Below are 26,271 nucleotides of genomic sequence, written 5' to 3' on the forward strand. Positions count from 1 at the left end.
CACATTAAATAAAACTTTACAGTGTAAGACTTCTATAAACCTGTTTGCAAATCTCTAAGGATATAATCAAACTTTAGTTTGTCTCCCTCCTTGGACAGAATTCTCAGGACTGGGGTAAGCTTTTGTATTCTGTCCCTTTTTTCCTAGGCATAAAGAAAGCTGTGGAAAGACCTTAAGTGGGCAGCAATTCCACCACAAACAAAACAGATAGCATTAAAAGTTTTCTGCTTTGACCTTGGATTTTTTTCACTCACTATTATTCTTATCACTGTAAGGAGATCTGTTTTGTGGCTACTCAGGGTGCTGAAAATTTTCTGCAGTAATGGATATGGGACAGGACTATTCTGCCTAAACGTGAAGTGTGTAGCTTCTTATTTATATGTGTGCGTATGGACTTCACTGCATATATTTGTTTTGGATTGATAAACAAGTTCTAATTTAGTTCTGCTGAAGTATTTAGAAAAACTATATGTGAAGACATTGTTGGCACGCTGTGCAAAATGTCTCTGATGCTTTTTTTGTTATCAGAATGAAATGCATGACTTATCAGATGTAGCTGGCAACTGAATATCTCTTCTGTGTAGGGAAAAAAGCTCACTAAATTTGTCTTTTATTTTTAGCATTAACAGGAATTGGGTTATCATTTTAATGATTTTTTTTTTCTGTGTTCCCCTCCCCTTCTTTTGTAGGTAGCATTGGTACATCCTTTCAATGCCACTCAATCCATCAAGATCACATTTGTAGTGATGACAGTGACAAGGTGAGGCTTACATAAATGTTTCCTTCACAAGATGCATGTGCATTGGGTTTTTTTGTGGTCCTTGTGCACTCTGTTCTTGGAAGATTCTTGATTGAGGAGTGAGTAGGGGAAATTTCCTTTCAGAGTCATCGTAGTACACCAACTTAACAGTAGCGCTGCCTGTTAAAGTTCTTTCTTTTCTGTTATTACATGGAAGATCAGTTCTGTGTTAGAGTGTCTTCCCTTAGTTTATTTCATTTCAGAGTAATTAAGACTGGTTTAAGTCTTGTTGGAAATTCTGTTAGGTGCTTCACAGGTTTGGGGGGAGGAAGAGAGAGGGAGTGTGGCAGCTTAACTGGTTTAAATTTCCAAAGAGTGCATAACCTTTTGAGTTGTTTAGCACACCATATGCCTCCATATTAGTAAACTGGGCCACAACTTTATTTTTTTTCATGTTTAGGGATGGTGGGAGAAGACAATCTTTCTCACTGGTATTGAATCTGCACCAAATGAGAACTCCCAACTGTAAAAGCTGACTGAAGTGGAACTAGTACAAAAAGCAGAAAGAATGTGTTTTGGGGGTATTTCAAAGACATGTTTTCCCTCAAATGTCATTTTTATGTGGTAGGAGCTTTCATTTTTCTTTGAGAATACATGAAGCTTTTTGCCTTGCATTTTATAGGAAATTCTCGTTGATCGCTTGGCTAAAATGACCACTTGTTTGGAAAAACAGTGAACAATCTTCAGAACAGACATCTGCACTCTTCTCAAATGTGCCCCTGAAATCTTGTTTTAAAAGAGAAGATAGTGAATTACTTACAAAATGAGAGTTCTGATTCATTTTGCCATTACTAAGAGACAACACCTGTTCATTTTGGTGGGAATATCATTTAAAGATAAATGTAGGCTTTAATTGATTTATTTATCTAATAATTTTTATTAATTGTTGGGCTTCTTTGTATTCATTCTAGAAACTCTATGAAAATAATATCAGCAGAATAGTTTCACATATCTTTGATTAGACAATACACATTTCACTGGAATAATTTACTGCTTTCTGCCTGACCACGTGCAACCAGTTTTTGCGTTACAGGAGAAATGTGAAGTATAGTATTTGACTAGCAATCTGCATATATTTTACAGTAGGTTCTCCACAAACCTAGTCTTCATTTCCTGGACAACAGCATGAGAAAAATTCTATTACCACACATGCTAAAGGAATGTTGCAATCTTAATGAAAACAATTCCCAGGCTTCCACCCCAATTACTTGATTTTATTGACTTGGCACATGGGAATCTTGAATTCATGTTCAGTGGCATCAGCAGGAAACCAAAGTCTAAGATTTCTCATGTGTGGCCTCACTGTAATAAGAGCGTGTAATTGTTAAAAGCATTACTGGTAGTATTAAGAACCGTGTTAATTTCTTAGCACCAAACCAAGTACTTTGCCTCTTGCCTTATTAAAAGATCTAGAATAGCATAGATATAAAGTACATTCCCCATTTTATTTGGTGTTGTAAAGTGATTATAATTGAGGTACCTCTTAAAATAATTGTTGCATTGGAGGTGGGAGCATTTAAGCCTCAGTGAATGAGTCAGGAGACCCTTTTTTATGATTGTAATTTCATCTGATTTTTCTTTGAAGTATATCATGCTGTGTATGTTTAATACCTATGACTTTTCAGTTAATTAAATACTTAAAGCCGGAATTGTCATTTTTAAAATATTAAATAACAGAACTGAATAAATTTCTTTATGGAGCACTTAAGAAAATGTACTTGAAACAAGGAAGTGTTATTCCTTGGAATATTACTTTGCTTTAATGTCCAAGCAGTCCTGCTAGTGTTAAAAAGCAGATAGATGCAAGAATATTGTGCAGAGCCTTTCAATTATAATCAGTTTCTTTAGCTTTAAAAATATTTTTTGTCCTTTGGGTAGTTGTTTCACAAGTGGTCGATTTCCATTAAAGGATGCTTACTCAGCTTGAAGACTCCAAAGATGCAACTTTAACTTGGAATATCTATTTTCAGAGTTCTTATCAAGTTATGTATTCCTTAGTTCTCACACAGTTAAAAACAAAATTGACTACTCAGGAGGAATGAAGAAAAGTAGCATGAGAGCAATCCAGTGGAGCTTTTTCACTAGCATCGAAAATTATTTCCAAATATTTACCTTGCTTTTAAACTTATTTTTATTTATTTTACTTACATTGTGTTACTTCTACTAGATTTGCTTTCTTAAAGTATTTAAGGAATTTCTCTTTGCTTAGTACTTATGGCCCAAATACGTAACTACACAACTTGATTCATTATTTCTAACCTTAAAATGTCCCAGTTATAGCTAGTACATCTTCCATTTCTTCCATAATTTCTGGTTCCTGAACTTACTTTTGCTTGTCTGTCTTGCTGGGCACAGTCCTCAATCTGTAATCCAGAAGACTTTCAACTCTTAAAAAGATGTTTTTCACAAAAGGGGAAGTATTTTACAAGTTCTAATCCTTAAAAATGGATCCAGTTCTTTGTTTTCCTCTTTGAGTGGTGTGGTGTCAGGTAGGATAACCCTAATAGATACATCCGTAACTGAACTCAAAATGATTTAGGAATTCAGATATTTTAAGGTCCACCACATTTAATTAATATGTGATTTATAAAATAAGATCTGTTGGGGGAGGGGATGACACACAATACATAAAAAACTAGGAATATTAGGAAGAATTTACTTTGCCCTCTCCAATTTCAAAACTGGAAAAAATTCTTCCTGTCCAATTAAGACAACACTGATTCATTCCTCTTGGTGTGTGTCATCTGCCCCCTCAGCCTTAGTTTCAGTTAATTCTACCTATTCTTACCAAGCAGCTTCAGGCCTTTTCCATTTTCCTTCCACATCTGGCAGCTACAAGGATGTAGCTTACTGATTTTAAATCACTTTCATGCCTGGTGAGTTGCCTGCCTTAGAGCATTAATTCATTATTTCTACAGCAGATGGTGTGTTTTTGTGGATCAGGTTTGGGGAAATTTTAATTAGACTTAAGTACAGAGAATGGAGACAGGTTTGAAAGGTGAACATAGTTACAGTGATGATATCTTCCTTAAGGGGAACAGCTTGAGTGAGTCAGTTCCCCAATACCTCATTTGCTCAGCATTTCTGCTGCCCGTGGTACTGGTGGCAAAAGGCTGGTCACGTTTCCCTAATGACTCATCAGCAGGTGGCTTTGCTCCTGTGGGTTTTGTTGACTTTTTGTTGTTAGTCTCACTCCTCCTGCTTATCAGGAACGGGGATGAACATCCAGAACCTGCAAGTATGACCTGAGCAGACTGCAGGCAGCTGTTCTTGAGAAGCCTGATGGCTTTTGTGATGCATCAGTTTTCAGCAAAGTCCCCTGTGCTGGTGGCAGTGGTAACTGTTGTGCTCCCAAAGCTGGTTCTCACCCTCTTTTCCCAGGGGTAGTTCCTGACCGGTGCTTCCCCTGGTTCTCCCGTTGGCTCCCTCACACTGTTGCCTTTTAGAGGGTGGGGCTGGCTGTTGCGATGAAGGAGATGCAGACCGCGCAGATTTCTCTGTGTTCCTTTAATCAGCATGGTGTACAGAAGTCAAATTAAGAAAGTACTACCACTGCTACTCCTCCTCCTGGCTTGTCTCATCCAGGCAGATCTTTATATGGTTCCTCCATTTTCCGACCTTCAGACAAACAGGATGCTTTTTATTTTGTCCATTCTATACTCTTGTGACCGTTTTAGCCATATCTCCAATTCACTTATTACCAGGCTTTTTTTTTCCCATCTGGTCTTCTCAGACATTCAAGATGCGTCATCCTGTATGTCTAGCTCAGAACACCTGGTCTTTTTATTAATGTTTATTCTAATATACTCGATACCAACTTCACTCTTTATCTTAAGCCAAATTAATCTTCTATATATTTAGGGGCAGATTTAGAGTAGACATAAGGAAGAATTTCTTCACTATGAGAGTGGTGAGGCACAGGCACAGGTTGCCCAGGGAAGCTGTGGCTGCCCCATCCCTGGTGGTGTTCAAGGCCATGTTGGATGGGGCCTTGGGCAGCCTGATCCCGTGAGAGGTGTCCCTGCCCATGGCAGGGAGGTTGGAATTAGGTGATCTTTAAGGTCCCTTCCAACCCAAACTATTCTGTGATTCTATGATTCCAGCATTTGGTATGAGAAATCGACACTTAAGAATCAAGTGCTTAAGACTGTTTAAAATATTTACTGTGTTAAACATGCAGTTTAGGCTTAGCAGTCTCTTAATGGGAATTGCATTTCAGAGAAGGAGTTAATACAGATAATACCCCGGAAATGGCTGTCAATCTGATGTGGAATAAACACAAATTAAATTTTCAGATTATTCATATGTTTTGGTTGTAAGTAAAATGAAGAGGTGTGTTTCGTGGAATACAAGAAAGCTGGGGAGGGACTGTTCACCAAGGCTTGTAGTGGTATGACTAGGGGCAATGGGCATAAACTGGAGAGGGGCAGATTTAGACTAGACATAAGGAAGAACTTCTTCTGTATTTGAGTGGTGAGGCACTGGCACAGGTTGCCCAGGGAAGCTGTGGCTGCCCCATCCCTGGACGTGTTCAAGGCCAGGTTGGATGGGGCCTTGGGCAGCCTGGTGTGGTGGGAAGTCTCCCTGCCCATGGCAGGGGGTTGAAACTGGATGATCTTTAAGGTCCCTTCCAACCCAAACTATCCTATGTGAGAGCAACGCCAAGTATAGAATCACGGAGTTATAGAATAGTTTGGGCTGGAAGGGACCTTAAAGATCATCCAGTTCCACCCGTCCTTCGATGGGCAGGGACGTCCCACTAGGCTAGGCTGCCCAAGGCCTCATCCAGCCTGGCCTCACAGACGGGAGGCGTTGCGGGAGCGGGAATGCAGGCCCAGCCGCTCCGACTAAACCGAAACTGAAAGGGGGGGAGGGCGTCGCGCGGGGCCACCGCTTCCTGTTCCGGCCGCGCTGGTGACGTCGCCGCCCGCACGTGCCGGAGAAGGGCGGGGCTAGGGCCGCTGGGAGGGGGTGGGGTGACGTCACCCAGCGCAGGAGAGGCGCGGGGAGGGCGCCCGGGGGTGATCGCGGGACTCTGGGGCGGTGTTTGCGGGACGGAACCTCGGCGGGGCCCCAGGTACCGGCCCGGGCTGAGAGCGAGGGGCATCGCGAGGGCACCGGCCCCTTCTGGGGGGGTGGGAGCTGCGCTCGCACGTGAGGGACAACGGGTACTCGGCGACGTTGGTTCGTAAGTGCTCGGTCCTCTGAAAATTCCTTTATCTGCTTTTCGGAAAAGTAGAACCGGGACCCAAAAATCAGCTGACTTTCCAAAACTGGAGGAGTTACCTGTCCTCGAGAAGACAGAGCGGGTTCGGTGCGTTGAGAGCAAGGAGGGAGCGAGTAAACGCTGAATCAGCTGTTGCTGATTGTCCTCTCACTTTCCTAGTATGATTCCAGGTGTCTTTAATCATAGAATCATAGACTAGTTTGGGTTGGAAGGGACCTTAGAGACCATCTAGTTCCAACCCCCTGTTTGTTTGCTGCTATTGAATGAGGCACAAAGATGTGTGGTTTTGTTGTGAGAAGAAACCACACATCTCTTTTAATGGTTACAATTTGAGATTTTGCTGTAGGTAACGATATGGTGCCATTTACTCCCTTTTCTTCTCCATATGTGATGGTGTCAGCATCATGGCTTACAGTGCAAGGCGCCTACTGTGTCAGCAGCAGAAGACTGGAACATCTGTACTGTGTGTCACCGAACAGAATTGTAGAATGGTTTGGGTTGGAGGAACCTGAAAGATCATCTAGCTCCAACCCCCCTGTCGTGGGCAGGGACGTGTCCCACTCTCACGTTAGTTGGAAATACTTTCACATTAGTTGGGAAAGAGTAACTGGAAGCTTTGATGTTAGCAAGTATGTGGTTTAGGGCATTCTGTTAGCATTTTTCAGTATATCTGAGCTAATTCCCATTCCTGTGTAATGTGAAGGTGGAGGTTTTTATACCAGTACCAGAAAGATGATTATTTCCTCAAAGAGTGTGTTTTAAAAGTGATTATGGATTGAGGCGTTTTCTTTAAACATACGTTTAAAGTTAGAATTGTTTATAGCGAGTATTTTTTCCTTACACAGAAGTTCATCAAAGTGTAAGTCGGGAGAATGTTTATGATTTTTGAGGGCAGTATTTGGAGAAAATGTACACTTTCTGATGAATTCTTCAAATATGTAATGAGGCAACTGGAATGGTAAGATGAACGTGATTACTAATAGTCTGCCTTATTCACGTCTTGCTTACTTCTTGATTAGGTGTTGCTGCTGACATGCTTGTTCTTAAATACCATTCACTAAGGCAACTGCTTTGGTTTCAGTTGCCAAATTTATGGGATTTATTCACATCTAGGGATTTTGCTATTTCCTGGCCCAGCAGACTCCTAATCAGTTCACAGCACTGTAAGAAGGAAAAACACAAACCTTTTTTTCTGTTCAAGAGAGTATTGGAGCTGTGGTATTATACTGACTATTCTTGTAAAGTTCAGAAAACTTCTGTTTAGGTACTTTGTTGTGCAGTGAGAGAAAAGAGAGTGCAGCCATTAGAGGATTAAGCATGAGACAGGAAAGCGAATTAGCTTTGTGGCAGATTTAGTGGCTAGTGAAGGTTGGTAATGCTGTTCATCTTCCTTAATCACCAAATCTGTAGGAAAAAAACCTCTGTGTACACAGAATAACAATGTGAACAAGATTTCCAGGGAATTGTCATCAGGAGACAGTACATACTAAGAGTGGTAGTTGTGAGAAGACAAGTGGTGTAGAAATATAAGGAGCTTATAAACTAGGGATCTCAGGATTCTTCTGTGAAACTTATTTTGCCATCTCCCTGCCTTAAATCAAACTTTATTTGATTTGCATCTGATTCAATTTGATTTTTTAAATAAAAGTATAATAAATACTAAATTGAGGCTGCAAGTTGATCAGACCTATCTTTACACCTGCAGTGGTGTGAGAGTGTATATAATATATAATTGTCTTTTCCAGAAAGGTATAGGTTTGGCCTGGAAGCTGACATCAGTGCTATTGCGATTTGTGAAGTTTGTGCATCATTTTATCTAGTTACATTTTTTCAGTATGTTTTATTGACATTATAACAAGAGATTATTTATATGATTTTAAGTGATATTATTGATGAAGTCAAGTTAGTTTTTCAACTCTTAACTAATAAAGTCTTCAAGAATTAAATGGGTTTTGTGCAAGCTCTTTTTAGAGTATAAAAAATGGTACAGTCAGGAAGACAAGTTACTTCTTAAGGGCTACTGTTGAGTTCAAACTTAAACTGTAGTCTTGTGTTTCAGAGCTGTTGTACATGGAAGCTACATGGGCTGAACTGCTAGTGAATGTAATGGGAATTTGTACAGGGCAAGTCTTAGGCTTCTAAAGGTTTTCTCGTTTTAATCTTTGTATGTAGCTACCACCACCCTCTACTCCAGAAAGATTTGAAAGATAGGAATAAGAGTATAGATAGAATGTGAAATTTCTTTTTCTCCTATTTCTAGTCAGAGAGTTGTTTTGACTGTAGAGGACTGATTCTTGAAACTTCTGGAAAGATATGGGTTTGACTTACCCAGCTCCTTCAGAAATACAGCTTGTGGTTTCCTTCTCTATGTAAGCATCTATGTGAAGTTAAATAATCTAATACAGCGTATTTAAATTCTGTTGTAGGCAAAGCTTGTTTAGGTCTTCAATTCAATGGAATGATTTTCGTGGGGTTTTCTCTTTAGCTTCTCTTTAGCTTTCTCTTTAGTTAAGTAGGTTCCTCTTCTACTAAGTTCTTGAAAGATCAGTAAAACTTGCTTTGCTTTTTGGTGCCCTCTACTGATTCTCGTTTGTCAGAACATCGAAACGAAGACTTTCGGTCTTGTAATAGCAGTAAAATGCTAACAGCATCACTCTTTAAAAACAATGGGAAGGGAAAAGAAAAGAACGAAGCCGGTTTTCACCTTAAGCATTGTACTGATTGTTGTCCAGCCAGTTTCTCTGGGTTGCAGTGGAACTGTTCCTCACCTGGTAGAAAAATAGTTAAGTTGCATAAATTTGCCTCATTCTAGCTGTAACAGGACTGGTGCCTTTGCTCTTCCCATGTCAGGACAAAAACTCAAAACATACTTTCTATCTTTCCTGTCCACAGGAACCACAGCTTATGGTTCTTAGTGAGCGCGTTTCAGATTTGCTTTCCTAGAACTTTTCCTGATTCACTTGGAATAACGTTGCTTTTTCTGTTTTCCACTGTGACCTTAGATACTACAAAGAAGCGTATTGCTTCATATGAGCACCACTGCATGTGCTGGTTTTAGCTTACTTTGTGTTTTTTAAGTAACTCTTTTATGGTGTCAATCTTGCAGTTTTATTTCTGTCCCCCAAATCTGTGAACACTTTATGAACTCAATCCTGTCCTTTCTCCAGAGCCTCTTATCTTAGCCTTGTGGTCCATCGTCGCCATCTCTCTTTGTTTCTGACAGGAGTGACTAAATTTTTCTTTCGCCTTGCAGTAAGTCCTTTTGCAGGCAGGGATGAGAGCATTCATGGCATAAGTTGAGGTGCTGCTGAGCAGATGCTTTGTCCGGCAGTCTTCATGAAAGCTTTAGGAGATGGTCTTCTCACTAGACAAATAAAAATGAAGATATTGTTTTCCTTATTCAGGTTATTTTTTAGGTGACCTGTATTGGGATTGTTCTCTTAAAAAGTTGTGATGTGTTGGAATTTTTGATAAGCTAAATTTTCAAAATCTGATTCGTAGAAACCAATCTCTTGCATAGACATTTAGAACTGTTTTGACGGCAAGTACTGAGGGAGAGTGTTTTTGTTTTAGTGTCCTTTGTGTGTAAGTCTGGGAGAAGATTTGGAACGGAATGTAGAACAAGAGGGGAAATGAGGAGACTGTAGGCACTGGAGAGGGATTTTTAAATAATGTGGAAGGAACTTGTGAGCATAAACAGAAAAGTTCCAAATGGATGAGTGTGGATTGGAGAAAATTTTCAGATGTGAACACACAGAGCCTGGCAAGGCTAGTGTGCATTTGGTCATTTTCTACGTGAATCTCTCCTGAGCGTTGGTTAGAGATCATATGTGAAGTTTTTTTCCTCCTTTCTTGGTTTCTTTATTATATCAGAACAGTCAGAGCACTTATCCTGAAATCCAAATTCAGACACCTAATGCAGTGTTTGTATTCTCTGACTCTGCTTTCAATATGTGAATGTTTACATATATCTGTAGTTTGAAATGCAACTTAATTCATATCTGTGATGGTGACTGTTCAGTGCAGGGAAGAACTTGAGACTGCATTAAAAAAGTATACATCTCATTGAATTTCTTGCATGCTTTCAATACTAATGTCTTATTCTCAGTAAAATGTGGGATGAGGTTTGAGAAGTAGGCGAGTGATGCTTATTTGAGTGCATTTAGGGAAGTGAGGCTTTTTTTCCTTCACATATCATCTGATGTGCGTTGTGGTTTGGTTTTTTCTCAAAAAAAAACTTACTCTGTCTTTGCATGAGAATAATCCTATTTTCTCAGTAAATTAAAAGATCTACACATGTATAAGCTGAGGACCTGCAGTGTTTTCTCCTATTCCTCTTTTAAGTTAACTTAGCAGAAGATATCAATTCTTCCTTCCTTTTGCTGTTTCCCCTAAATTTTTATTTACATTAAAAGGACTGAGTTCTCTACTCCTTGCATTCCATTTTAAGGATTATATACGTGTGTAGATGACTTCCGTTATATGACAGCCTCCCAATATGTGTATTTTGTAGGGGCAGAGGAACAAGCTGCTGTTGCAGCAGTTAATATGGTCATAGAGCCGGTCGTGAGTCTAACACATGCGAAAATTAAATTTTACAATCTGTTGAGGGCAAAAGGTGTGTACAAATTCCAACTAGTGGAGAAGAGCAAATTTCCCCCCAAAGCTTTATAAAACAACTTTATTCAAACAACTCTGTTTTACAAGTAAAAATAAGATGGCCCACGTAGGTTTAAAACAAGTACTTGTTAACCTAACACTGCCAAGTACACCACTAAACCACATCCCTAATGACCACATTTACACATCTTTTACCTCTAGGGATGGTGACTCAACCACTTGCCTGCACAGCCTGTTCCAGTGCTTCACCCCTCTTTCTGTGAGGTAATATTTCCTGATATCCAATGTAAGCCTCCCCTGGCACATCTTGAGGCTGTTTCTGCTCACCCTATCACTTCTTACTTAGGAGAAGAGAATAACACATATGTTGCTACAACCTCCTTTCAGGTATTTCTAGAGAGTGATCAGCCTCTTTAGTTTGGAGATAAACAGCTCCAGTTCCCTCAGCTTGTCCTCGTAAAGCCTGTGCTCCAAACCCTTCACCAGCTTTGTTGTTCTTTTTTGCACACTCCCCAGCCACCTCAGTCTGTTCCTTGTAGTGAGCCCAAAACTGAACACGGGATTTGAGGTGCAGCCTCACCGGTGCTGAGTATGTAGGGACAATCACTTCCCTTGTCCTGCTTGTCACACCATTTCTGATATTAAATAGAACTGGCCCAGGCCACTTGTGACCAGCTGCCAGCTGGATTTAACTGTGTTGGTTTTTATCCAGGAAACAGTGTGCCCATCCAAGCTATGAGCAACCAGTTTCTTCAGGAGAATGCTGTGGGAGAAGGTGTCAAAGGCTTTACAAAAGTCCAAGTAAAAATCCAATGCAACCGAATCCTATATATTGTCATTGAGTATAGTTCTGAAGTGTATAAATGCATAGTGTTCTGCTGTGTAAATAAATTTATTTTAATGAGAAATTAATTAACAATAGCCAACCATAGCATCATGCTCAGTAGGCATAGCATTGTGTCCAGCCATTTGTGGGTGATACAAAGAGTTTACTTGTCCTAAACTGTATCAGTGACAAAGTAAACCGTTTGTATTTGTTTCAGCTGTGAAAATTTCTTTTTTTTTTGTGGGAAATGGCATGGAATAAGAAAAGAACAAAGTGTCAAATAGGAGAAGCAGAGACTTGAAATACAGGGTGAGAGGAGTGCTGGGACTTTGTAGTATGCAACTGCCACAGCAGTCTTCAACGACTGTTGCGGTTGTACTGTGTGCTATTTGTGGCATATTTTCTTTCTCATTCTGTATTATCTTCTTAGAGGAAAAGGAAATTGGAAAAGGTGGAACTTAGAGTGCCTTATTCTTAGAATTAAATGTCTTGGTCCTCTTTAGCTTTTCAGGCCTGTGTTTAAATATGACTCTTCAAGTTTTACGACACTTTTCTTTTGTGTGTGTGTGTGTGTGTGTGTTAATACCAGTGTGTATTGCAGTATGTTAAAGAGCATTCTAAATTTACATGATACTTTGGTCATACAGATTAGGTAGGTTGTTTTGTGGATTCATTATGTAATCCTAAAATAGATGAAGAGTATTTGTTGAGGCTTTAAATTTTTAGCACAGATTTCATGGCACACATGCAAAATTTAATGTGTTTCAGCCTTGTGTATTGGGAAATTATCCCTCCTTCTGTGGTTACAAAATTGTGATTTTAATTAAGACTTATATTTTGCTTTATTTACATACCAACATAGGTGTTCAGGACTCTGTATGCTATGAAGTTGCTGATAACATCCTCTCCTGAAGTGGCACTTTGTGTATTGTGTTAGGTGGTGTTGATGTCAAAACACTGACCATTTAACTCAGATCTTGGTAGGCAATTTGGAGGTGAGCTGATAAGAAATTGTGAACTGGAAATATTAGGAAAAAAACCAACTTATTGAGTACTAGTACTATGTGTGACATAATTTTTAAGCTTTCCAGTTTTAACAAAGCAAGCTTACAAATATTTAATGAGATACTAAATATATGTAACAGATTTTGCTTATCATCATAGCACATGTTAACTGCAGGAAACATCTGCAGAAACAGCACAGATTGTTCTCCTTTTATCGCCTACACTATTGACAAAGTTGAGTTAAAAATTGAGACTATAAATTTGGGGCTTTTAAGTAAAATTAATATTTTCTGAACAACTTCATTCTGTAATACAGAGGGAGATACAGCTGAGTTTTTTCCTCTTATTGAAGTTTGTCTGGTATGTTGGAGTATGAGAGGTAACAATCTCTATTCAGAAAAAAACCTTGCTTTGATATAAATTAAATACTATCCTTTTTGTGAGCAGCATTGAAATTGCTTTGGTTCATGTATTTAAAAAAATATTGCAAATACTTTTTTGTATTTCAAAGGATTCTTGTTTGTATGCAGCAAGTACTTCAAGTGCTAACAAATACTAATGAAATTCAATATGAAGAATTTTGAAATGATTTTGAGTTTCCTTGATTTTTAAACCTGCTTCAGTATGAGAAAGGAGATGCTTCCAATATGTTTTATGGGTTGCATTGTGCTTTTTGTATGAGCAGTAGAACTTGAAAGTAAGCCCTACTAAACACAGCTTGATGTTTTCTTCTTGCTACTGAGAATGCTACTATGTGCCAAATACAATTAAGATTTTTAAGTTTTTTAATGTTGCTTTGTGTTTTAAAGAAACATTCCAGCATTTGATATGAAAAATCGACACTTAAGAATCAAGTGCTTGAGACTGTTTGAAATACTTACTGTGTGAAACATGCAGTTTAGGCTTAGCGGTCTCTTAATGAGAATTGCATTTCGGAGAAGGAACTAATACAGACAATACTCTGGAAATGGCTGTCAGTCTGATGTGGAATAAACACAAATTAAATTTGCAGGTTATTCATATGTTTGGGTTGTAAGTAAAATGAAGAGGTGTGTTTGGAAAACATTCTGTGCTATTGCTATGCAGTTTGCTACTGTATGCCTCGGATCTTTTGCAGAAACACTTTGCATGGAGGAGTCATTGTCAGTTATGGTTGCTGAAGCACAACATTGGCCATTGTGCTTACTGTCAGTTAATAATGAATTAATCCTATTAACAGTGAGTGAATTATGGATGGCTCAAAAAGATTACTGATGAGTGTTCTTGGTACAGTTGTTAGATAACAAAAACAGTCTAATTGATATATATCATTATAGCTTTGAAACAGAAAAAAGATTCGATGGACTTTCATCCTCTTCCTAACATTTGGTAGCGTTGCTTTTATTTTACAAAGTGTTTGCCTGTGTAAGTTCTCAAAATTTCACTATCAAAAGAGATCTTTAATTCATAAAAATTAATCTGAGATATGTGTACCTGTATATCAAATTTTATTCTGGCAACCTGACGTTGTAGGTTGGCTTCCATTTTGAGAGGGAGTTAACTAGGTTTTTTCTTACCACAGGTGAAATTTCAATAGCAAATCGGAGGCAACATTGTAGGCTTCCTTTCAGAATGATGTGCCTTGCTAAGGACTCTTCTGTGTCGGGAACTGAAATACTGAATATTTTCTTCCTAATCTGACAGAGTGGGTACCAGGAGGGGCTTTCTTCTGCACTTTTTTTTCCTGTACATGGAATTTTCATCCCAAATACTAGTTACATACTGATTTTCTTAATTCTTGATAGTCTTTTCTGAAGTGCAGAAGTAAAGTGTTGGATGGGGAAACATGTATGCTCACAGGGATACTTTGTTTCTCAAGGCTAGCTCTTGGAGATCTACCCGGAAATACTTTTTTAGTTGCGCTTTACTTCTTTCACAGGAGTACGCTTCTAAAAGCCTAGTATTTAGCATAGAATGAAAATCAGTTTCTGCTTTCCTTTGTGCTGTTGCAGAATCACAGAATGGCTGAGTTTGGAAGGGACCTCTGGAGGTCATCTGGTTAACCCCCTGCTCAAGCGGGGCACTTTGAGCCAGGTGCCCAGGACCATGTCCCGATGGCTTTTGAATATCTCCAAGGATGGAGACTGCACAACTTCTCTGGGCTACCTCTGTGCCAGTGCTCAGTCACCCTCAAAGAGTAACGAAGTGTTTCCTCGTGTTCAAATGGAGCCTCCTGTGTTTCAATTTGTGCCCGTTGCCTCTTGTCCTTCACTGGGCACCACTGAAAAGAATCTGACTCTGTCCTCTTTGCAACCTCTCTTCAAGTAAGTATTTGTATGCATTGATGAGATCCCCCCAAGCTTTCTCTTCTCCAGGCTGAAGAGTCCCTGCTCCCAGCCTTACTTGATAGCAGAGATGCTTTAGTTGCTTAATCATCTTCAAGGCCATTTGTTGGACTGATTGCAGTATGTCCGTGTCTCTCTTGTACACAGAACTAGGCGTGGTACTCCAGATGCTGTCTCTTAGGACTTTTGGGCCTACCCCAAGAATTGGCTCTTTTAAGCCTTCCTTTCAGCCACCTGGTTTGTTTGAGCTGGCTTTTAGATTTGGGAAGGACTGTACTTCTTTGCTGAATTCAGATTACCTTAGTGTTCCTTCATGAGGAAGTTGTCTTGTGTATGCTCAGCCAGCCATGTTTCCAAGTCTCTTGGTCATGACTCTGAAATTGAAGTGTGGCTAGAAAGAATTGGTTCTATTAATGGTGGTGGTGTTTTTCAGTAAAATCTGAATGGGACTTAGAAGATCTAATGCATTGTTTAAAGCAGTTGTCTTGAGTGTTTCTATTCTAGGGTTTGAATTTGATGCCTTGAGGATCACAGGTGTGGACAGCAATATTAGAATTTTTATTTTCTCGCCGTGTACCCACTTTACCTTCACTTTACTACTTTACTATGGTGTATTGGAGCAGAGTTCTGAGTCCTGCTTAACGCTGTAGAATATGAGCAAGCAGTGTCTTGTGCTCTAGCTGAACTGGCAGAACGAAAAATTACTGTATTAAACAATGCAACTAATCTAACAAAATTCTTAAAGCAAACCCAGTTATACTGGTGTAAGAATCTTACTGCTGGTGTTTATTGTGTCAGCTGAAGTTCCTTTAAAGAGGTTTTCCCAGTAAAAGCTGTATGTTATCACAGTATGGTTCTGCTGACAAATCTTTATACATAGACAAGTCCTTTGTCGTGCAGCCCTGTGTCCAACTAGATAATAATTGTTTATTTTGTCTTGGAAAAAGTGCAGTAGTTAGTCTTGGAAGTAGCCTGTCTTTCCATAAAATCTGTAACTTTTTTTTCCCATTGTGGCACAGGGCTCTTAATTTATTGTGTGTATTTGCTTCTTTGTTAGCTCCTTTCTAGATCTATTTAGAGCTAGAATTTTAAGAGTATACTTAAAGGAGATGTCAAGCTTTATGTATAAACCTCAAGAGCTTTTAATCTATCAGTTTACAAATTAATATGATCACACTTTTTTTCCTTGCGTTTCTTTTTACTCACTGTAACAAGCAAAATGTGAGGCACTACACTTGGCAAGTGAACACTTTGCCTTAAATAGAAGTGTCGTGTTACCACGGTGGAAGCCCTGGGACACCAGTGCTGATCAAATGGGGATCTAATGCAGTGGAGCCCTGCTTGGGAGTGAAGCTCAAGGGAGAGCGTTGCGGGGGTGGATAATAACACTTGTGCTGATTAGCATAATGTATATTTGCAGTGTCCTGCATATCAGTGAGCCTGCTGATAGTAGTGCAGGTGCTGTTGACTGAATTCCAATATCTGTGCCTGGCTGAACTTGCTGGCGCCCATGCAAAGGTAGGTGCAGATGGGGAGGGAAACAAACTGTTCCAGTTTATCACAACAAGATGTGCTTGGGACTCTACATACTTGGAGGAGTATGTCCTTGTTTCCATAACAAAGTCTTCTTGTGCCCTATACCCATCCTTTTCAATTTTGTTAACCATTCTTGTTTAGAGTGGAGGGTCGCTGTTGTTTTTTTTCCACGCTCTCCTTAGTTTTTACTGTTTTCAGAAGCAGTCATCATCTTGCTCTTCCTGAACTGTAGGATCTAACAGTATCCTTGTGATTTTTCTGTCTACTGTTAGTGGAAGAGTTGTATTATTTCTGTAAGGGTATGTGGAATATAGGACCACCAACTTGTGTGTGTCTAATCAAGGACTTTTTCAGTGCCCAAAGCAGATAACAAGAAAAACAGAAGTAAATAGGAATATTCGGAGACCAAAACCTGACCAACAAAAAGTAAGTGGGACAGTAACAAGGACCAAACGTAGTCATAGACTACGGGGTGATGAGGGTATGTGGAATGTGACACTGTGTATTTCAGTGAGGTTATTTGATTCAAGAGTTTGTCAAATAGGATTATAAGGAAAAGGGGAAAACCATTAAAAAACCCAAACACAGAGACACAAACCTGCCAGACAAGCTTAATGGAGGCAGAGGTACAAAACTGTTCAGTCGCACTAACTGATGAGCTATCAGGAAACTACATGCAGATGGATCTTTGTGACTGATAAGGGTGCAAGCCTGAGGGTCTAGGGTATTGGAGGGAATCGGTGGGACTGTGTCAGCTTGAGTAGGTAATGTCAGGGGCAGGGAAGTCGGAGAGAGACAAAAGGGACCAGACAGAAAAGGGACCAATCGTGTAAACTGTGGCCAGTCTTCACATTTGCCTGGCCAAGCCCTGTGCCTCATCCCTGCAGTCTGTCCTATTTTATTAGTTTTCCTAACAATGTCTTGGTGTAATGTTACTTTATCCCATTTATGCAAGTGCTGCAGAGACTAAGTGAGACCACCTTGAATGGAGTGTAGGCCAGCAACTGGAGTCTTACTGGGGGCGCCACCAGGTCTGCAGTGCCAGCAGTGGGAATGAGTAGGAGTCTCAGTGTCAGGAGCTGGAGGGGCTGTGTAGTCCTCTGGATTATCTTATTGGTTTCCTACAGTCTTAATATTCATAGTGCCAGCTACTGTGAGGGCCAGTGTGAGTGGTCTGGGTATCAGCTACTGGAGTCAGACCAGGGGTGCGTGAACCTCTGGCACATATCAATTACTGGAGTAAATGGAGTATAAGTACCGGCTACTGGGGTGGAAGAGTTTCTCAACTGCGAGCCCCTAGAGCAGGACTGGTGTGTGTGCCCAAAGCTGCCTGTTGGGGAGACCAGGGTAAGTGATGTTCTCTGTGTCAGTGGCCAGAACAGGACTGCAGGTCATAGCCTGTGTGTCTAGTGTCAGCTGCTATAGAGGAGTGAGTGTTGGTATCTTCTCCAAACTCACTGTGCATGATCAGGCTGAGGCGGTGTTTGTAATTGCTAGCCATCTTCAAGCTGGACCACTTGGTGAGTAGAGGGGCCTTGGGACCAGACTGGCGTGTTAGGCAGGCCAAGGGCCCATGCTGATATTCTGGGGGACCTGCGTGTGTGATGTGCCTGTGGGACAAGTGGGTGAGAGCTGTATGTCTGCAGTGAGCATCAGGCTGGAACAGACAGTGACTTGGGGATGTGTGGATCGGGTATAGGGACCTGGGCCAGGTGGACACAAGGGACATGATGGTACTTCAAATATACACCAAAGTGCTTGTGAACCCGGAGAGTGTCATGTTTGTGCCACCTGTCCCTGACAGCCCACGAGGAGGTTTGGCTCTCTGTTCTTGTGTTTGAATCTCGTATCTTAGGCACTGTTGAATGCAGTGCCTTATCTGTGGTAGTGCATGTGGCTAGCCATGTCAGTGCTCTGTGTGTTTTATGTCTCTAGGATACACACTTAGTTTTACTACTGTTTGAACCTGCAAACGGGAAAGCAGCAGCTCTGACCCTCAGCCTCAGATGAAGACACCAGCACCATCCTGCTCCCTGGGCACACTGGGCTGGGCAGGAAGAATTCCTGGGCTCAGAGGAAGTGCCGGCTCCTCACGGAACTTCCCTTAATTTTCTTTTCCTTAATGTTCAAAGAGGAGATTTGCTTCTTTTCCTGCTCTGGCGCCTGATGTTTTGTATTCAGAGCCTCCACTATGTAGGCCATCAAGAGCTCTGTCACCATAATGAAAAATCATGAGATGTGTTAGCATAGTGATAACTGGTCCATATACTGGAACAGCAAATAGCATAAATAATTAATCTTATTACTATTATTTAACTATAAGTCCTTTTCTCCAAAGGACTTCTTTAGTTAGGCTAAAGATTGACAAAAATCAAACTGTATTTCTTATGCAGTTAATACATGTATAGATCAAATACAGGAAAGCAACTGTTTTTGGAGTGGACAGAGGAAACAATGTTCTTTGAAGGTGCCTTTCAAAGGGCTGATGATTTTGGTATTAGTCAGGCTGGTGGCTTAGCCCTGAAAATAACGTATTAGGCAATGTTTCTGTGAAAGTGTTTTAAGCAAAATTTGTTTGCGGATCTAGATAGCTGGCTTTTGTATATATTTGGCAGATTATAGGCAAGGACTCTGGAGAATAGACCTAAGACTAACTTCCCTCTGAAGGAACCTGCTTTGTCTTTGGTGCCTGGGAGCAAATAGAGAAAGATGATGTAATGATTGTTTTTGTAGGCTATGTTGTCCTTCATTTGCTATCACATTAAACTTAAGTTTTTCATGCATTTAAGTTGGATGAGATGTGATTGTAGGTAGATAAGAACAGTCTTCTAATAAGTACCCCAGTCACACACAGAAGCTGACAGATAGAAAGCTGTTTCCTTGTTCATAGTAGTATGTATTAATAACATTTTATCATTAATGTCAAAATTGAAAGGTAGAGAATGTTTTAATACAGTTTTCTGCTTCTTTTGTGGGCAGGAAAACTTTGTAGATTTCTAAAGCAAAGCTCTGCTTGCTTGGAAAATTACAGTTGTTTTTTGACACTGTCAAGGTATAAAACCAGTGTACCAGCATTGACTTTTTTCAAATGTCTTTTTTTCATGAGGTGGTATATGTCTGTCTCAGGTTGTTTTTATACATGTATTCTTTTGCATCTTCCAAACAAATGGTTTTGTAATTAAGCTTGCTTCTTGAAAAACTTGACGCTTTTATTATTCATTTCTAAGTGATATTTTAGATAAGATTTTGAGAAGAACAGAGAATTTTATCTTTACATGTGGGACATTTTGTTGCATATACTTTTATCTGTTGGTTTTATCAAGGTTTTTTTTTTTAAAGGTAAAAAAAAGTCACCATACTTTATTCTTTGGCACCTCAAAAGATGCTTGGAAATTCTAGAAAAATGCAGAAGATCCTCATAATCTGTCAGCTAAGTTTTATGGAGAGGACTTTAACAGGAGAATTAATATACAATAACTCTCTGGAAATACACTGCTGTCATCCTTGCAGCAGAAATAAAACACGTTTGGAAACAAGACTCCAGTGCTCTTTGCAGCTTAATTTGTGCTCCCACTTCTGTCATATGCAGAATAGAATAAAGATCGGAGCTCTGTTACGCATACTGGATTATAATTGGATGTACATTTTTGTCATTGGTCAGTAAGCATGTGTTTAATACAGTATGTAACAGTTGACTTTTGTATACCTATTTCTCAGTGGAAATTACACACGCTGTCTTCCCCCTTTACCAGGTACTAGCTTTTTGTCATAAAAGATGTTGGAATATGATTATTGGTTTTTTTAGACATTGGCCAATTTCTGTTTGAGCTACTTGGTGGACTCAAAGTTTTGAGAGACAGACTGGTGAAGAGATGGCATCTTTAATATTTCTTTATTGTCGAGAGTAATGACAGTTTAGGGGAATGGTTAGACAGTGGAAGAAAACACATTAACCAGGACATGCCGTGGTGCAGAGACACCTGATGACAAAAAATCTCAACTGCACTGCACAGTGTCCTTTGAAGAGTAACAGGTCAGTTAAATACAGCTCTGCACTGAACTGGCTTGTAAACTCTACCTTGTAATGCTGCGGTTCAGTTAAGCTTCTTCCCCTGCTGCTTTCTGAGCACAAGGTGGAAGAAGACAGTAATGCTTATGAGACTATCTGGGCCTCGTCGACTCCATATAAGTACTATAAGATTTTATTTGTCTTGGTTCTAGGGTCATGGGGCACAGCTCTTCCAGAGTTTACTAGACCTGAGCTAAATAATGTACTTTAAGTGAGTTTGGTCCAGACATGTGAATAAGCCACTGCATTTAGACAAAACTGGTCTGTTCAACTCAAAAATGTACTACTATTGTGGGTATGATCAGAGTCTCGGAAACATTGGAATGTAAATCAGATCACTGTTGTTGGCATGTATAGCTCTTATGCAGGTAAGATAGGCAAAATGCACGGTATATAAGCCTGTTAATATATTGCAGAATTATACTGGTAATATCTAGTTGTTCTACAGGCTTGTTGAAAATGACTTGTAAACAGAAATTATACAGAGTATGTCTTTCATTAGCTCCCTATAGTTTCCTCTATGCAAGTACTGCCTTGCTAAAATCATCACATAAGAATTGGTTTCTTAATAAAAGCTAAGATGAAATGCCAAGTCTTCTTTGAATTCAGGTTTGTGTTGAGGATTTTTTGCGCTATCCATTTGCAAATAAGTTTGGCTTGGCTTCGGGTTACTTCTTTTTCAGTACAGAAAAAGATGTAATTACATTCTAAGTCTAAACTTATAATTCTAAAAATTATTTTGTCTTTATTTTCTTTATAATGGGAAATAATTTTGAGTGAAGATACAGTTGCTTAGTGCAGAAGGCAGTTAACACTTAGAGATTTTGAAATAGCTGTTTGAGTTAGTAATTTGGAGTGACGATGAAGGCTAACTACTTAGCAGTTTGCATCTCCACTGTTTTGAAGTGATACGTTCTACTTATAAAAGGAAAAATAATCAAAGAACTGTTTTCCAAAGTAGATGGCTTTCTACAGGCCAGGGTATATTAGCATTAATTCTTAGGAAAAGTGCTAGATTTAAATCTGGGAGATCCCCAGCCAAAGGCATGCATAAAATGTAGTGGAACAGCAGTAGGTTTTTTTATTTCAGTGTTTTGTTTTCTGCCAGCTTTACTAAACTGTTTCCTTTCTCCATTTGACTTCTCCTTTCGTGCTCCCAAGACCCCAGCATTTTTTTACCTGCATTTTTATTACCTGTGTGTCTCTCTAATAGACTTCAGTCATCATGATGTGAAAAGTCTCCCACTCTAGAAGTTGAAAGTTGGGCCACAAATCACTCTTCTCTCTGACTTGTTCTATCACAGCAGTAAAACTGATTGAATAAGCAACTCTAAAGGGCAGAACAAAAATAGTGTAGTTTCTTTTTTATTTGTCCTTTGGTAGCATTCTCTGAGATCTATCAAAATATATATTTTCACAGAAGCTTTGCTCTCCTGACACTTTTCAGGTAGCTGTTTAATTTTTTGTTGGTGTGGTCCTGAGGGCAGGCAGTCTGCTGCAAGAGTCACTCTTTACCTGAACATAATACTTCCATGAACCTCTAGGTTTAATGCCTGTCTTCTGACCCGTTTTTCTCTGTAAAATTCAAGTGCAGATGGTTAAGGAGTTAAAAGAGTTAGAGCAACAAGCAGATACATATATCATCAGTCTGCTTCCCTAAGGAAACCATGCTAGTAGTTCTACATCTGACAGATGGAAACTCCAATTTGTTTTGGTTTTGTTGGTGTTTGGGGTTTTTTTCCTGTTTGTTTTTGACCTTAATCATTACTCATTGCTTAATCGTGATATAAGGTATAGTAGAAAAATACTCCAATTTGTGTTGAAGTGTTTGAAAGCATGGGTCTGAAAAGAAGAGAAATTTAGTAAAAATGCCACAAGTCAAAAAAGAGGAAAAGTACTTTTTTCTCTTAAATGTCTGGACAAAACTTTTAGGTGTTAAATAAGAGCATGCTCCCACTGGAAAGGATGCTAAAGGGCAAGATATATGTCAGTGGTAACCTACCAAGAAGCAACTGATAGGCTTCTGAAAACTATAAGACCCTGAAGAGCTAAGAACCAGAATAGTTTCGTGGTCCAGACAACAAGAAAATTTGAAATAAGACCTCTAAGAAGTCTGGGTTACCAGGCTCTGAGGAATATAAAGCTATTGCTGATAAGTTCAGTTTTCTCTGCATCAGCTATCTGCAATTAAATGCAAATTTGGCTTGATTTCTGTTAATTGAAATAACACTGGTGTGGAATGAACTGGAATTGGTGGGCAGAGTGGACAAGCTGGAGAGCAACAAAACACTATGGCTTTGACCAGGAGTGGTCTTGTCATAGAAGTCTGTGTGATGTTTGTACTCATGGATGGATCCAGTGTGGTAGTTTGTGTTGGTGAGGTCTGCAGTAGAACTTGCGTTTTTCAATATTTTCAGCATCATGTGGTGTAATTTTGACAGAATAGTGGGTTGAAGGGATGTTTATTGCCTGGATTCAGGCATCTGTATGAACTTTGGAGAAGAGTGACAGTTCTATTTAACAATTCAGTAGTGTGGACAGGCAGTGTGGAGAAGAGGTAGTTACTTGCGTTCAGAACCAGCTAGGAGAACTTTTCATGGAGGTTAATGGCCTTCATATCACTAGCACTAAAAACAAGGCACTATGTAGTCCCTGCAGAAGTTTAATGAAGAACACAGACTTAATCAGAGGTCCGTGGTTAGGGTTCTTTTCAGGTTACACGTCCATTACCATTATTATACTAATAAGCAGACCATTATTAAACTGTTGAGTAGAAGATGAAGCACCTTAATAGGCTGCAGTTCAGAGCAAATGTCTGATTAGCAATGTAAGTACAGACCTGATAGAAAAGGGATGCAATGTAGAGTGCAAGTTCTCTGTGACATCTACTTACTAACAAATTGAGATTTGATTGTTGTAAAGATTGTGCTTATGCATCTTTTTATGCTTCTGCAGCCTATAAATGCTAGGGCAGGAGGGATGTCAAATAGGTGATGCCTTATTTTCTTCACGTTATTCTATTTTCTGATACAGCTTTGGTTTTGCACGTGTGCTAGAGTTTTTATCTTGTAATGCTGCTAAAATATAACTCGTTAGCGATTGTTTTAGTGGCTAGGGAGCCATCACAAATCTGTGCTACAAAGATAATAAATAGGCAATTACTTGCAGGTGTTTAAGGTTGGAGTGGTTTAGTGCAGTCTTCAGTAATTCCCTCCTAATGCTAGCTGCAAAGCAATACTGAAGTATGGATTGGAATTCACTCATGTGGAGATGGGGTTTGGTGTTTTTTTTTTGTCTTTTTTTTTTTTTCCACACTGGCATAGAGTGAAGACAGTCCCAGTCCCAAGCGACAACGCCTTTCCCATTCAGTATTTGACTACACAGCAACATCACCAGCCCCATCACCGCCAATGCGACCATGGGAGATGACATCAAATAGGCAGCCTTCTTTGGCTCGACCCAACCACCACCACTTCTCAGGGGAACGATGCAACACACCTGCACGAAACAGGAGAAGGTAAGCAAGCTGTGTAGTTTGGGAAATAATGTATTATTTTTTCTGATAGTAGCTCAAGGGAAAGATGTATTTCAGGCAGCACTGGCTACATTACACGTGGTAAATGTGTTAACATTTCTGTTGAGCTTTAAATTGTTTTAGTTGTAACTGAAATTACTGAAAGTAGTTCAGGTTGGTGCATCTTCCTATAATTTGTGTAAATGGATGACTCGGGGAAAGTAGTGCTCATTAACGTATTTAATTATGAGCTTGATTCTCTTTCAGTCTGCATTGGAGCAATAAGTATTTAGAAAAATGCAAGGAAAATCTTTCCCATCAGGGTACTTATAAAGATATTAAGAGTTACTGATGTAGTACCATAATTTGTGCTGCAGGCACAATTACTTTCATACATAAGAACAATCTGAGTAAAGATTAGGGGTACTGGCTGGGGAGAGTGAGGACATTAGATAGTGTCAAATGGTTGCAGAGGTGGGTGGTTCACATGTTATAGGAGTTGAATTTCATGTTGGTTTTAGCTTGAGGCTCATTAACCTCTCAAAGCGAAGATTTTGGCAGAAGTTCCAATGGTCATGGAAGAGTAGAGATTTGGATGGCCAGGTTGAACTGGTGCTTGAATGGGTGATAGTATAGGAAAACATAAAGCCACATACTTAATATTCCAGTTAAATTAATTATCCCAAACACAAGCTTTCATTGCCTCACATTCTGCCTCAAAAATGTTTAGTCATCCAACACAAGTTAAACTGTCCCTCTCTTTGCTTCTGAGATATATTGTGTTTTGGTTTGTACTAAAATTGAAGTGTGTGCTTTTTATTGAATATTTTCATGACCAGATTTAAGAAATAAGTAACTAGTTTTCTTCTGATTCCACAAATCAAATTTATCAACTGTGGTGAGGCTTGGATAGTTTTGAGGTAATAGGCTTTAAAAGATACTAGTTCTGTATCTTTGCTTCAAGTTCATGAATCTGAAAGCTTTTGGTCAGTGACTTTCAAAATACACAATTCTCAAAACAACTTGTTGAGAAGGTTGAATTGTGAACTTGCAGTGGTTATTGTGAAGACAGAAAATTAGGCGTTTTGTACAAACTGATACAGGCATGGTCTACAGGGGCATTTGATCTGCAGAGTGGTTTTTTAACCCTAGAACAGTTTGAACTGAGTTGCCTAGAATATGCTGCATTCGGACACTTTTGTTTGTGGCTTGTCCAGCCAACCTAACATGGATTTCTTTGCAATGTTCATTAGCATCTTCTGTTTAGCAAGCTAAATGCCAGGTAGCTGACTCTAGACAGTTTGGATATACTGTGGGATGAAGGAAGAGGGTGGGATGTTTAGAAGATTAATGGGGGACAAGTGTCTGACATTCAAATGCAGTCAGGTGTTGCCAGGTAGTGGCCTATGTCTTACAGGTAAACCATGCTGCAAGTGGAGAGACCCCTCAGTGCAGAGCCATCTTCTGGCAGGAGTAGTTAGGTTGGCATTGTAGACAGAAAGCAGCATTCTTCCTTGAGTCAGCTCATCTGCCCTTGGGGGTAATAACACCTGCTTTTGCTTTAATTAAAGGCATTTGAATGTGTAAGTATTTCATGTCCTTGCACTTGAGTTGGGGCATTTTTAGCTTTGGTGCACTGTTGCATTTTAGCTGGCTTGAGGTCAATTCCAGAGTAGTACTGCGTCCAATCTCTTTTCCTAGAATAGGATCATTAGGGAGAACAACATATACATGTCTCTTATTTTGCAGGAGTCTTTTTGAGTCTTAGGATGCTCCGGAACTGTATCAGAACTAATAACCATTCTCATGGATCAAAGCTTGATTCCTTAACATCATTGTGAGTGCATCTGTTATTAATGCTTTAGATGAGGTTATGCATGTGCTTTTGAAGCAAATTCCCTGTTTTCCCTGCTTTTTCACTCTTCCCATTTCAGAGTTAATGAGGCTTTCAGATGAAGATAAGATGAAAGGTCCCCTCCACTTCAAAGTGGTCATTCAACTCAAGGGAACAGAATAGGGCAAGTGCACAAAAAGCTTCTGAAGTGTGTGTGGTGTGGACATGACTCTGACCCAATTCATCAGCATTAACTGTTGTCATACCAGTTCGCTCCAGTTGGTCAGCACAGGCTGTGCTGGTTTTTCAGTATCTGGATTTTTTCCATTACCTGGGTTACTATTTAGTCCTTATTTCTGTGTCAGGGATTTTGTACTGTGCCTGGCACAACAGTGCCCTAATTCTTTGCAGGGGGTTTCAGATTCGTTGTAAGCAAATGTGGCATTTAGAAAGGTAGCTTTCTGCTATGAATATCTGGAAAAATGTTCATTTTTGTCCAGCTACTTAAAGTACAGGT

General features: G+C 39.6%; 1 protein-coding gene across 8 annotated transcripts in view; it reads left to right on the forward strand.

The window, feature by feature from the left end:
- Positions 1-26,271, forward strand: part of RNF38 (ring finger protein 38) — a 103,454-nt gene that overhangs the window by 49,447 nt on the left and 27,736 nt on the right. For 2 of the 8 annotated variants that reach the window (XM_054053966.1, XM_054053967.1), the window contains 2 exons: positions 690-760; positions 23,730-23,923. In XM_054053966.1, the coding sequence (XP_053909941.1) occupies positions 690-760; positions 23,730-23,923 (265 nt within the window). Of the gene's footprint in view, positions 1-689; positions 761-5,785; positions 5,877-5,962; positions 5,988-14,643; positions 14,781-23,729; positions 23,924-25,673; positions 25,758-26,271 lie in introns of those variants that run through there. The other 6 variants (XM_054053968.1, XM_054053972.1, XM_054053971.1 and 3 more) reach the window with 6 other exon arrangements.

The sequence above is a fragment of the Cuculus canorus genome, chromosome Z (assembly GCF_017976375.1).
Source record: "Cuculus canorus isolate bCucCan1 chromosome Z, bCucCan1.pri, whole genome shotgun sequence".
NCBI classification, from domain to species: Eukaryota; Metazoa; Chordata; class Aves; order Cuculiformes; family Cuculidae; genus Cuculus; species Cuculus canorus.